At 38.7% G+C, this 14,262-nt stretch overlaps 1 protein-coding gene and 1 long non-coding RNA gene across 3 annotated transcripts in view; one reads left to right on the top strand and one right to left on the bottom strand.

Moving 5' to 3' along the window:
* LOC124216112 (scavenger receptor class B member 1) overlaps positions 1 to 13,943 on the top strand; it is a 43,171-nt gene extending 29,228 nt beyond the window's left edge. For both annotated transcript variants that reach the window (XM_046620244.2, XM_046620243.2), the window contains exons 4-8: positions 8,143 to 8,343; positions 9,257 to 9,481; positions 10,248 to 10,410; positions 10,960 to 11,204; positions 11,665 to 13,943. In XM_046620244.2, coding sequence (XP_046476200.1) covers positions 8,143 to 8,343; positions 9,257 to 9,481; positions 10,248 to 10,410; positions 10,960 to 11,204; positions 11,665 to 12,012 — 1,182 coding nt within the window. In that variant the 3' untranslated portion in view covers positions 12,013 to 13,943. The remainder of the gene's footprint in view (positions 1 to 8,142; positions 8,344 to 9,256; positions 9,482 to 10,247; positions 10,411 to 10,959; positions 11,205 to 11,664) is intronic.
* LOC138190779 (uncharacterized) lies at positions 102 to 4,465 on the bottom strand. Its single transcript, XR_011176854.1, has 3 exons — positions 4,355 to 4,465; positions 3,472 to 3,516; positions 102 to 123 (listed from the first exon to the last, which is right to left on the bottom strand). It is a non-coding gene; the product is annotated as an uncharacterized lncRNA (long non-coding RNA).
* Positions 13,944 to 14,262: the final 319 nt, after the last annotated feature.

The raw sequence follows: 14,262 nt of genomic DNA, 5'->3' as shown, positions 1-14,262 counted from the left end.
TGGTTTGAGTTATTTCTTGTTCAAAATTTGACCGTAACGGCACCGCTTTGACAAATATCAATATTTCATCGGAATTTTAAGAAGTGATGCCATCATTTTCTGCCAAATTTTTTTTCGAACATTCTATTGATAAATAATAATTATTAATTGTACAACTTAATTGCTTACGAACCTTCCATGGAAATCGGACGAGTCAAGGTATCTTATTCGGAAAAATTTTCATCAAACTATAAAACCGCAAATTAAGGCGGTGCCATTTTCTCTTCTGCGGATAAGCCACTATTAGTATGCAATGTGTGATATCTTGAAAGCGATTTTTAGCTCCGCAGAAATCGAGAATGAAATATGAACGCCGTTGTGCACGATACATATAATTGCAAAAATACCGGATTGAATGTTGCTAAATCTAGTCTTGATCTCTAACATATGTGTAAGAATTGTAATAATAGTTATAATATAGATGGCATTGTTAACTACAGGGGAATGAAAAAATTCCGTGTAGTAAACACATGAGTAATATAGGTTCGCGACGGCTCATTCATGTCACCTTTAGGTACTTATTTATTCAGATTGCGAAGTTTTTTATTTATTTTTTTTAATGGCAAACTTATGATCTCTCGATAAAGATTCTACAAGGTCTGGCCTCACGCCTACTTGTTTCACGTTTCGAAGAGGCAGGGCGAACCAGTTAACACATTCCGACGAACAATAAAAGGTGTTTTGAAAATTTAGCATTGGAGGTGAATTTCGCATGTTCAGAAATGTGGGGAAAGAGTTCCGTTTACTTCGTACAGAGACAAAGGGAGGAAAATAACAAGGAAGAAGCGTCCGTCCGATTTACTTGGAATACGCATACATACAGCAGCATTACGAAGTGTAAATCGAGCATAGTTTATTAACAACAAATTTCCTCAAGTTGATTTCTCATTCATAAGACTCACCGCGTGAACTATTACAGAATGCTAATGAACTTTCGACGTATGACTTATACTACCAATGCTGTCCATTATGACCGATATAGATGCCAAGGATAGCTTCTACTCGAATATAAGCCGATAGCCAAACGATATCGATTATTCCTACACCGCGATCTGTCGATCAAAATTTTCCATTAGTTTTTGAATTGCCAAGTCCAATCGGAATTAAAGTGGTATTAAATTTCCATCTTGCATTCACGCCTGAATAATATTATTCATTTCTCTGGCTATCAGGCGGCACATTAATTTCTTCATAACGCGTGTTCATTATCATTGAATGAAAAAACTGCACTTGACGTTTATGAAGAGAACATATAAAGTCATAATTGTTTTTTATAAGCATTATATGCTATCTACCGTTTTTTTTTTTTTTTTGGACTAACATCTACTGCAGAAAATGATTTGAGGGGAAAAAATTATCGCTTTAAAATTTATTACTCAACAAACAAATACACAAATCAATTTCACTTCCGAATAAAATAGCAACATATACCTACAGGATAAAATAATTACCGGAAGCATGATGCAGGCGTTGGATGATTCCAAATGCTGACACCTCGATTGAAAGCTTTAAAGTTGACTATTTTCACGGCCTAAATTGTGAATCGAATCTATCGCGTCTGCCAGTGATTAATAATCATACGAACATAACGTTTATGCAGTTTTCCAACGCTGGACGTTGTCCAAACGGGTCAACGGGTCCGTATTTTACCAAACGAACTCTGCGTAGTAGTAAAAACGTGCTTTCAAATTACCGTAAGAATTTTTCTGTCGCTGAGTATAACGTACGTTGCGCAAACAGAGAAATTTCAGTCGGCGTAAAAAAGTATTAAAGAAGAGCTGTCTCGATATTTGTGCCACGGCATAAAACGACGGGATTTATCAAAGTTCGAACTAACCTGGATGATAATTTTTAAATTTGTATTTTTTTTTCTCGTTAAGCGCGCTCTTTTTTTACGAGGGAAGTTAATGTCATGGTACAATTTTACTTAAAACTTGTAAAGAACGATTTTATTGAGACTTTTTAGCGACTCGAGAGCTCGTTTAGCAAGTTCAAATTCACATATTTTTTAACCCATAATATTTACTTCATATTCGAGCATCGAATTTGTTTCAGCTCGAGACGCTTGGATTCGAATTGACATCCGAATTATATCTGCTGTGACACAGTTTTCGAGTCTGACTCACAACTTTGACGAGTCAAAATTATACTGGTTCACCCGACCAGCCGAAGATTCTAGACATTTTTTCGAAGGCCAACTGGCGCGTTGAGTACTATCTCAGATGCAATCGAAACTCTCGGAATTCGGACGCACCCAATCATTGAGACAGTCATTATTCACAGCGATTGCGTTATAACTTTCCGAGTATGCTTCAGGCTTATAACTCTGTATTATCGAGAAATATCGAATGAATACGAAATGTGGATTCATATAATATGAATTCTCAGCACCGACGAGCTATGCGTGGATCGTTTGGCTTGAGTGAAAAAATACCGGGTCATGCTTCGCACGTGGTCGTCTATTGAGCAATGAGACCATAAAATATTTGGGTAACCGGATAAACGGTAGCCTCGAAGCATTTGGAGATTACGAATCGCGACGCCGAACAATTGGCCATTGCCTCGTCTCGGTTTTGGAACATCGAATTCTCTAGACTCGCAGCTTACTCACAAAGACCTGATTTCGGTTGGTCAATTTTTTCTATAGGACAGTGGGAAAAAACTACGGAAGTACAAACGTGACATGTCCATCCCAGACCTTTGCCACGTTATACAACGTATTACACGTATTGCACTCTGAAATGATATTGAAACTCCCGTGTCAACTGAGTCATCTTCATCTTTTTACTAGCTGTTTAATATATGTGTGTATCTTGGAATTACCTGTATAATTTGCAGATGACTTACTCATTCGACGTTGTTTCATAGCTTCCAGTTTGCACGCATTCGGAGTGATAAAATAAATATTAAAATTGGTATCGTTAGTGTCGGTCCAGTGACATATTTTAGTTCATTCGAGTGGGCGATATTTGTTTTTTGTCAAATTTTTTGTGCTCACAACTGTGCAGTAAACGGGTGAAAAAGTATTCGGAAAATAAGTCGTTGCCTTCATCCGTCAGAGTAAACATTAATTGATCCAAATCAATTTCATGGTCATTTTAATTAATCATGTACCGTACTTAATTGTATTTAATTATAACTGACAATAAATCTCATATGTAGTAGCTAGAATTATTTCTGCTAATTTCCTTCTAACAGATGGTTTCAAATTTTTCTGTTGGTTGAGTGAAGAAATACTATGACAGGGAGAAAAAGTGCAATAATCTATAAAATGCAATTATTGCTGCTCGTTGAGTGTAAAAAGAACAAGAGTGTAGTTTCTGTTATGTCACTACAATATTTGCACCTTAAACTCATACATCATTACTTTCTTCAGTGCAATATACGTACAGTACTATAATTCAATAACATAATATTCAATAATATACGTACATATAACGCGTGCTTGAATGGATATTGCCGCAAACACTTGTTCACCTTAAATTATCAAAACATAACATACATATAAAAACAAACAAGATATGCCGAATGAAAAAAGTTTGTCCATTGACACAGGGGACCTAGTTGTATCGTGCATAAATGAATACCAAACGACGGCGTGATTAATTAATTAGAAAAGCTTAATTAGGGGACCACGAATATGCGATGCCAGCTGAGTGTGATTAAAGCATCTGATCCGACAGAAGTGATATTAGGTATATATATATATATGCAGATTTCAGATGCACTTGTACTGCCTCAAGGCTAACAAAACACTGGAAAGGCAAGATTTTTATTACGGTATCGCATGCACGGGTATTGAACATTGCACCAGATGTGAGTTGTGACCGTAATTAACCGGCTGTTAACGTAACGAAATGTGAATGAATCGGCAAGTTGGGCGTTTCTGGATACGCAAGTTTACTTTAGTTAACTCAAGAGTTTGTTGAACGATTGGATTAGCTTGTTTGCACTGATGGGAGTTCCTTAGAGACGCGAATCAAATAAGCCGCTAGTTGAATATTCATGAGTATAAGGCATGGGAAAAGTGCTAGTGTTTATTTAATTACAGCTATATTGTGCGGTTACATCATCGAGATTTAAGGGAATCCTCAATTATGCGCGCATCAACTCTTCAAATTTCTATTCACAAATCTTGCCTGACAGTCGTCACCGGGAATTATAATTACGGTAATCGGATTTTAAGGAGCCGCGAGCAAAAAATAGACTTGTCATATTAAGAAACCTGAGCATTGTTTGTACACTTGAATAATAAAAAAGTGATTAAACTCTTGATACAATTTGAATGAAAAAATTATGGGGTAAAAAACCTCACCGCAAGTAGTTTATTTAAGGCGTGTCAGACTGCGTAGCTCGTCAATACATTCCGACATGCGGCTAACACGTCACTGCACGGTACATATATAAAACAAGGTTAAAAATGATGGGTCGTGACACGAGCAACGTCTAAACTGGATTACTTCTAGCTGTAGCTGAAAACAAACCATGTTTTTCTGCATGCGACGTCGGACGAAATGTCAGAGAGAGAAAAAAAATGGAATTAATATCACCAAGAGAATATAAATTTGACATGCTGGGTTTGCCGCCCCGATTGTTGGAACGCGGACAGTCTAAGCTAAGCTGTCTTATCGTGTCCAAGCAAACCTGTCTCCGCGTTGACTTCTCGATATGATGGTTATTTTCGTCGCAAGTACGCCTAAAGTAGGGCTTTTTCGACACGTACAAAATTCCGCACGAACCGAAGGCGATATCCAAAAATGCCACGAGTCCTATTTTCTGTGCTACCTCTGGTCAAAAACAAGAATATTGTGTAGTTTACTGCAAAGTAGTCGAGTTGTTGACGGAGATAGGGCATCTCGATATTTATCAGATATCTGAACGCTTCCTGCGGATAGTTGTAGAAAAGCTTGTCCATTAACTGTTTTGTCTTAAGAATTATTCTGTCTAACAAGTCAAACGACACGTGTCGCTCTTATTTCGTCATATTTGACGAGTACTGCTTTTGCAACGAATCTCACAGATTTCTTCAATCAGGCTTCGTTTATCACTTGTGCATATCGTATAGCTGATAATTCGCCGATACAAAGTGATGTATGTTCAACTTTGATATCTGTAATTAGATTTTTCTTCCGCATTTCTAACCTTTGCACTATAGTTCTACTTGATAACAAATGGTACGTTCCAGATGGGCGTATAAAATATTCGTTAGATTAGCGTAGCTCTCGCATCTACACCTCGCCAGGTTCACTTTTGTTCATTAATTCCTGTGAATTGGATTGCGGAAAGTTCATCATGATTCTTTCATTTTATTCCGGACTCACGCTCATTACAAATGTCATCCGACCATGAAATTACTACAGAAATGCTCTGCCGATTTTCTATCTACCTGATACTTGCATCGCATGGTAAACCGAAAGGAATCATCATCCGTATCCAACGCAAGATCTTTGATTAGCCCTTTCACACTTACGTAAGTTTCCAGCGATTTTTTTACAGCAGCACGTGTAGCAGTATAGCTCTTAATGATATCGATCTGTTTTATACATAACTGCTCACTTATTACAAATGCGCATCGTATCTGTTTGTGACTGGACATTTTTGCCACTAGCTTCTTAGGTAAAAGGCTTAGACGAACGTTTTAAATTGTAATCCACACGTGTTCACCGAGTCCACGTGGTCAAATTTCTTTCGGACGTGATTGAGCTGGAAACGTGCTTCTAGAAAAATCTACGGATAGCAAGAGTCGTTCGAATTAGTCGATCGATATAATCTATTCGACGAGTGTTTCGTCACGACTGCAATCGTCCGACACCATATTTCACACATAGTATTCCAAATCCGAAGTAACATTCGTCTGGTGAAACTTCGCTAAAATATTCAAAGTCAATATCAATGTTAGTATGTAACAATTTATCAACACAATTATTACCCACGGTAGAAATCACAGATAAAGTCGTTAAATATGAACGTCATCACACGGTTGTTAACAGCACCTCAAAAGGATTTTTTTGACGACGAGTGACCTGTAATGCGGCAGTGTCACTGATAATTACTATGTGCTCAGGTGCTATGATTGGTACCGAAAGCAAACGGCGTTTGCTTATCGCACTATTGGTGAATATTTTCTGGCAAACATTAACGTCATGCAGCGAAATAATCAAAAATTTTAACGCGAGATTAGCGGGTAAATCGAAAAAAAGAGGGACTTGACACGGTGATCATAATCACTGGATTTGCGCAATAATTAGCCGTCGATAAGTGTACATTGCTGCAGTACAGAACGTTCTTACCACAAAGAAATACCGTGCATGCTTTGTATCGCCATTCATGGTGCATAGTGAACGAAAAAATTGTAATCAATTTCTGACGTAATACTTAGAGAAGTGAAAATTCAACGACGGTATAATTTCGAGATTCGGTGTCGAGAACCGCGGCCAACTTTCCTCGTCACATGCGTATAATTGAACAAATTGGACCATAAGTAATCGTGTGGCCCAATTTCCAGATGTTACGCGACGTTGCCTTCTTAGGGCGGAAACGTCATTGTTGTCAAGGTTGCGTGCAGAAGTTGCAATTCACACGTGTCCAGTACACGCACATTATTTGTGGACGAGTTTACGTCACGTTGCACTACCGTCGGTGAATCCAGATGCAGACCGCGTTTCTCTTGTGACAAACTATCAACGGAATTTAATAATAATATTCTGTAATCTTGAAGTAAACCGCGATTACATAACGAAATTATATTGCACCATGGATTCGAAGTAGGTATAAGTACAGCCTACTTTTTATGGATAGCGAGTTGAAGAAAAACTAAGTATTTGTAGCACGCCTGCAAGGCAAACAGTATAGACAATAAATCCCGAGATTCCATCAGGCGATAATAAATTATAAGTTTATCGTCCAAATGAGGAAAGAAAAAAAGTCAAGCGAAAAAACGGAGAAAAAAAAAACGTTGTCATCTGCATACGTTAGATACATCGCACATCCAATGTTTCGGAAAAGCGACTTCTAGAATCAATCGATAAAAAATTCTAGGATCATCAATAACGAAAGTTAAGGTCACAGTTAAGTCGAGATGAAACGATTATTATATGGAAAAACACAACGCAGATTGTTGCGTAAGCCGACAAAACTAGGCATACAATATATGCATGTCACTACTATTGAGCTTACGATATCATCGCAGATACAATTGTACATTATTGACTACCGATGTCGACGTTTCGGTATTCCGATCTCACAATCAAATGAACGTATTGCGGCTGCGGTAAGGAGGACTCCGTATAATCAGCGACCCAGCTTTTTTTTACTTTAGGTATCGCATCCCGTACTTAGTCGTTCATTATTCTCGATCGAAACATTCTCCACGACGCGGTGAGTTAATCGCAGTTGACAATTGACCCCATACCTGTCCGTCTGTCCGAGACGTATACCTTGGCCGATTGATGTAATCCTTGAGTAATCCTCGACTACTACTTATGCTCCGAGTACTTTTCCTGCTGCACCTGTATTATACATCTTTTTACTTTGTCGAATTTTTCTCTTTTTTTTCTTCTCAACCGGTCCGAGATTGACGGGAAAAATACAGAGAGAGAAAGGGAACGTTACCGATACACACATGCATCGAGCATTGGCCTAGGTCAAACTGCGGCACCGTGATTATGGTGAAAGGAAATCGCCGATCCGGTCAGGATTTGGTAACTCTGACGTGAAAGTTGAGCTGTCTAATATTCAAAGAAAATATTATACTTATCCACTCGGCGTCAGTTTTATAAATAACAATTCCTTGCGATACATTTTTTCCCGCAATCGTGCTATCCAATCAGCATTGTTTTTAACGGAGTGCAACAGCCGGCATTGCTTTCGATTTTTGTTTGTTATTCACGACCCTGCGGCATGTGCCGTCGATCTTGCACAGACACTCGTCACATGCACGTGAATATTAAAGATTTACGCTTTACTTGCCCAACGACAACTGCCTTTGATAGGTGAATGGGCATCGTGCTGCACGTAGGCGAAAGTATACTTGGACCGTTAACCTGTACCAACAATCGCATTGTTGATGCACTGTTGCTTTACAGAGATTTTGTTCGTTTTCAGAGTATAACCAACGTGATGCGGGATTCCAATTACCTCACTCAATTAGCCCTCGATATGCTCATCAGTCAGTCGGGCAGTAAGCCGCTCGTCGAAATGACCGCGAAGGAGTTTATGTTCGGTTACGAATCGACTCTGGTCACGCTGGGGAACAAGGTGATGCCTTCTTGGATAAAATTCGACAGACTGGGCCTCATCGATAGGGTAAGTTTCCAATGAACTCCACTTCCGTTTGGCAAAACGTTTACGACGGCTGATGACGAACGATTTTCGAACTAAAAACATCTCGCAACAACGCACATCCTCTTATAATCCTGTTTTGAATTTATTTCGCGTATAAATTATACGATACGATAAAGCTGAAGCTGATTAAGATGCGTTCAATTTTTCCCGAGGTTGACCGTAACATCATTGACGATTTGAGAAACGAGTTTTCCTCAGAAACGAGTTCCGAGGATCCGGTTGCTGGGCTCGTATCCCTCACAGTGGTTGAATCGACGTCCTTGAAAGAGCTCCCTGGTCAAACATTCCTGTAGGCACTTATAAAGTCAGAGTGATGCAGACCGTGCACAAAAATAGTACACGTTCCGGTACCGGATTCCAACGTGTCCGGAATTGCATCTTCGGAAATCGTTCGATGTCTCACTCCAGAATTATCATGCCATCTTAGCTCGGTATTTTGTAATAGCTAAAGAAAAAAACATATCAACACATGTTAGTAGCAATCAAAGTTTATCGACGTCTACCTAAATGTGTCTAAAAATAAAATTGTTACAGAAAGATATCACTTTTATTTCACATCAACGGTAAACCGGCTGAATTTGCATGTCTGCGGTACGGTAAAAATTAATTTCATCTCGATTTAATGTATAACCTTGAAAAATACTTGATCTCAGCCACTATAAATTTTAATTCACTTCACCATCCAACCGCAAAACAATTGCCAAGTGGTCAAACTTGTTCGGCTCCGATTAAAAAAGTGATGCGGACATTTTCTCGTCGTACCTGATTGCATTATCACAATTGGAATCCACATTTGTTTCGGTTACTCTGATAGGTATTTCGGAACATCTACGCTCCTTTGTTAATGGTCCTTTCATTCAAATTGCCCATGCAGATGTACGATTTCGAGGGTGACATTGAAACCGTGTATACCGGCGAAACCGACGTGTCGAAGGCCGGGCTGATTGACACCTATAATCACGGCGCTGATCTACCCCATTGGACTGGGAGTTGTGCAAATGTTCAGGGCGCTAGTGACGGTACCAAGTTCCGTGGCTACTTGAAGCCGAATCAAACGCTTCATTTCTTCAGGAAGAGTCTTTGCCGCAGTGTTGAGATGGTAAGTTATTTTTAGTTTAAATGGCAATAACGTCGCAATGCCGATTTCACGTGATTCTGAAAATTGGGTTGATCGCACGGGGCGATCGCAATTGATCGGAAAATATCAGAGATAAGGCCGCACTTTTTGGACGGAGCGTTTCCCGTCAGCCCACTTCGAAGAGATAGATTATCGGTAACATCCAATTAGATAATTCAATGTGATTAAATGTTAGCGCTCACAGCTGGTGTAAAAAATTAATTCACCGTCGCTTAATACCGGGCTCTCCGTTTATACACATATCAACGACAAAGTTGAAAAACAACGTACCGTGCGGATTTAGATGTAATCTGAATAAATTCCAACGACAATACATCACTCTCGGCACGCGCTAGTGTGTAATAATAACTGAATCACTTGACAATATCGCCAATCTTTTTTGTCGATTTAATTTTGGAGACAAGGTACTAAATTACGCAAGAAGACATAATTAGCACGCGATTAGTACCACAGGGACGATCGTATGTGGAACCTGATAATTTGTCTTCGGAGTAGATTTTTTTGCTTTTCGACAATTACCTTACGTGCGCCATAACGGGGGACAATTAAATAAGGCACAGACGGGAGAAAAACGATTTGTGAATTGCGAAAATGAGAAAATAATTACACTCTTTTTTCCGAACATCGGAACGGTGTTCCATGCAACTATATTATCTCGCGGAATCTGACTAATTGTTACAAGTCATCATATCACTCATTACACCGATCTTATCATTCCTGTTTACAGCATTATACAGGCACTAAAACTATCAAAGGGCTCGAGGCATTCGAATACAAATTTGTTGAAAACGAGCTAGATAACGGAGCAGTCAACCCAAAGAATAAGTGCTTCTGCCGCAAGGGACGCTGTCTTCCCCGAGGCCTGGTGGACGTCACTGATTGCTACTACGGTAAGCTAATTCTTATCGGACGGTATTATAGTCTAGGTTAGTTGACAAACAAAATACAGGACCTCACCTTGTCACTCCGCGTTGTTGAATCAACTCGAATACAGACAGGTGAGCCAAAAGGTTACGTTGGGGATAATAAGTTACTTTGCTTACGGAATTTATCGTTCTTCGAGAGATGAAGTTGAGATCCGTCGATACTTGGACGAAGTAGAGGCATACCGTTGCGAAGTAATAACTGTTAGCAATGGTAATTGAGTTGCGTTCGAGTACCTAGTTTCCAGAACTTGCATGCATTTGTTACGAAACTGACGAGACCTGGAATTTTACCTGAACATCATTATACAACGCGGTTTGAGAAATAATTCAATAATACACGTGTCGATCGATTCTGAACTTCGATTGAAAATATATGTTGAAGATGTTTACTGATTCAATGGAAAAAAGACAAGCGATTACCATGTGCAATCACCGTATGATGAAAAGAAAATATTTTAATGATGATGGTAAACACGATTTTCGAAAGTGAAATGGCATTTTTTCTTCAAACAGGTTTCCCCATCGCTCTATCGTATCCTCACTTCTATCAGTCGGATCCTTCGCTACTGAGCTCAGTAGAAGGCCTTACACCAAACCAGAAGGATCACGAGTCTTTTTTCTACATCCAACCTCTGTCCGGGCTTCCCGTCGACCTCGCATTCCGCTACCAGATAAACATGGCGCTCCAGGACATCAGTTCCTACTCGAGCGTAGAAAAGTTCAAGGACCTAGTGCTTCCTCTTTTGTGGTTTGAAATTGTAAGTTTACCTCATCATATATCTCGTTTACCGCGAAGAAAAGCACTCACGATCGGAAGATCGATCAGGACGCTAGACACACCCGTTGAAAAATAAAAATTCACTCAGAAAGCACCGCAGCTTGTGCCCAACGCGTGATTGTCGAGGTGAAACAAACACCGTTTATTTTTAACCCCAACAAGATTCCAAAGAACTGAAAACAAATTTACTTTCATATTCTTCAACGAGTGTAATGCGATATTTTTGAGTTCTCCATGCTCAAATAATTATAAACTAGAAAACATGTTTGTCGCGACTTTTCGCGTAAACTGCTTACTCGTTTCGCTCCCGATATCCTCGAGATAACGTTGAACTAGAAGTCAGCGTGATAGAAAAAACAAAACGCAAGTCAGCAGTATAAATTCTAGAACCTTCCTCAAACCTGTTTCTCGACTTTTCATGGTCCCTCTTGTTTCTTCAGGGCATGCACGAGCTCCCGAAGCCAATAAACGATCGTTTTCTGCTCTACCTGAACGTACTTCCGATGGTCCAGGAGGTTGCGATCTACGTTCTTTTCCTGATAGGCATTCTATTCCTCATCTGGAGCGTGGTGAAGATCTTGTTCCATCAGCCCAAAGGATACGGCGGTCCGGCGCAGTGGTTGGACAACGAGATGCAGCGAAAGAGGCTTAGCTTCCTGAACGAGAGACGATCCTCCGTCAAGCCAAAGGAACTCGAGACTTATTACAGCTCGCTACTCAGTCCCACCGACAACGTGCCGACCGCTCCGCAGGAGGACCTCCCATGCCTCACGGAGGAACATATCTAATTGTTTTATCATTAACAACGATTCATTAATGGAGAGCTCTGAAAGAGACTAGTAGTTTATAAGTCAGCTGCACGGAATTAATGGCTACGGATGGCGCTCGGTACCTACGTTTTATATTACCTTTAATTTTTTTCGTTACGATTGTGTTTCATCTCGCGCAGCGGGTCATACAAAATACTTCAGGAGGATTTCGGGAAATGGGGTCTTGACGAGATTTATAATGACCTGATGGTTGTTATTGAATTTGAAATAGTATTATATCTAGTATAAGTTTACACCTAAGAATTATTTTAACGAGTGCACGACGTACACAGACTTGCACACCTCAATTGTGTTGATACGCTACTAAGATACTTGAAATTTTTATGAAAATTTTTGTTCACTTTTCAAACGTAACTGTGTAGAAACTCACTTTCAAGCATAGTAAAACAGAATTGAAGTTATACATTTTCATGTTGGATGTATCACTTGGAAGATTTTTCTCATGATCAGAAATAATTCTCTCGTGCACAAGCACCTGCTCCTACAAGCGTCACCGGATGGTTCAAAAATTTTTATTGCACCGTCAAATAGCTACAAGGTATATTTCAAAGGTTGACAGTGTTCACGGTGATATCATACAAATGTACAAACGCAGTAGGAGAAATACTAGATCGATGACAAATTTGAGAAAACGCCCTTTCACAGTGATTTTCAAAATTTTAATGTTAAAACAACAGAAAATGGCTTTTTAGGATGTAAATATCTTCTCATTACTCCATTGAGAGAGAGAATGAGAATTACTTCGTTCTAAAATTGAAAAAAAAAAAAAAAAAATTAGATGACTGAATTTCTGAGTTGAATTTCGATATTCGTAACGGATTTAATGTACACGGATTCGATTTTCAGCAACGGTTACATCCATTTGCGATAGGGAAAACTTTGAGTTCGCTCGTTTCAGCACGTACCGGATCATTCACCGTGCTAATTAGTACTTAAAAAGTAACATCTGAAGGTTTATTTTTACGGATTTTTAGCTTTGGATTTAATATATATTTTGGTTGTGGTTACGCTGTGTCTTACGTATATTATATCAATTATGATAGTAATTGAACTATTCGTAAATCAAGATGTGGTTGTTGCTATATTTCAACTTCTAAATATGTCATTTTGTCGGATTGCCATACCTAGCGGTCCGATTTTATTCATACCGAATCATGCAAATCATGAAATAACTGCAAACTATCAGCATAAAGAAAGTTATTGATTGGCTTCCGTGGCAAGGATATGAAGTAGTGTGCATTAGTTTCAACAGTATTTTGTGAAATAGGTGCTTCCGGAAGAAGCGGAAGGGCCTTAATTGTCGGATGCCCGGCATCTGACAGGGGCGAAAACTTTGTAAATATGTAAATAATTGTGATTTAGATAATAGTAGGTAATTCAGGAGATAAGATACTGTTATGCAATACCATAATTACCGTCCAATCCATTTTAGGTAGATTTTTCTGACGTACGGTAACTTGTCTACTTGTTGGATGATAAACAAATGAAACCCAACGTAGGTGAAAGAATTGTTGTTAACTTTGCTGTAGGCGCAATATCATGAGTAGAGAACTTTTTGTAAACTAGAACAACGAGTTCCACGAATTCAGGAACTATGACTTCGATTTATAACCTCGTGTACTACACGATCTTGCCTTACATATATATATATATATTTATATTTTTAACATATGTGCCTTCATCAGGGTAACAATATTTGGTGACAAGAATCCAGAAAAAACATGAAAAAAAAAAAATTATGTATACGAACTTTCACATCAATACATGTACTTCAGGATGATTGATTTTCGATATGGAATCTTATATTTATTATGTAATCACATTTCGGATGTAACTATTGATGAAAGTAAAAATACACACATTTATGTATCGTTTAACCGTTTGGTGAAGTCAAACTGTGGTAATGATAATTACTTTTGGTTACTATAAAAATATTTTCTAGCTATTTAAGGTTTGAAAGAAGAAATAAGAACGAATCGTAACAATTACTGTGAATCTTGCCAGTGAGGTATTCTCAATAATGTTCACGTTGCTCAATAAAATATTTATAATAAATACAAAAAAGCTATTTCACTCGCATGCAAACTAACCAAGTTACATCAAGATACTTCGAAAATTGGTCACACTAACCTGAGGTAAATTTGCAAATAATCGTATAAAGCATGAAATTACTTACATCACCGACTTACTCCCAAACATTCGTAAATA

The sequence above is a fragment of the Neodiprion pinetum genome, chromosome 4 (genome assembly GCF_021155775.2).
Source record: "Neodiprion pinetum isolate iyNeoPine1 chromosome 4, iyNeoPine1.2, whole genome shotgun sequence".
NCBI lineage: Eukaryota > Metazoa > Arthropoda > Insecta > Hymenoptera > Diprionidae > Neodiprion > Neodiprion pinetum.
Note: the sequence above shows the minus strand (reverse complement) of the source record. Positions and strands in the feature narration are given on the sequence as shown.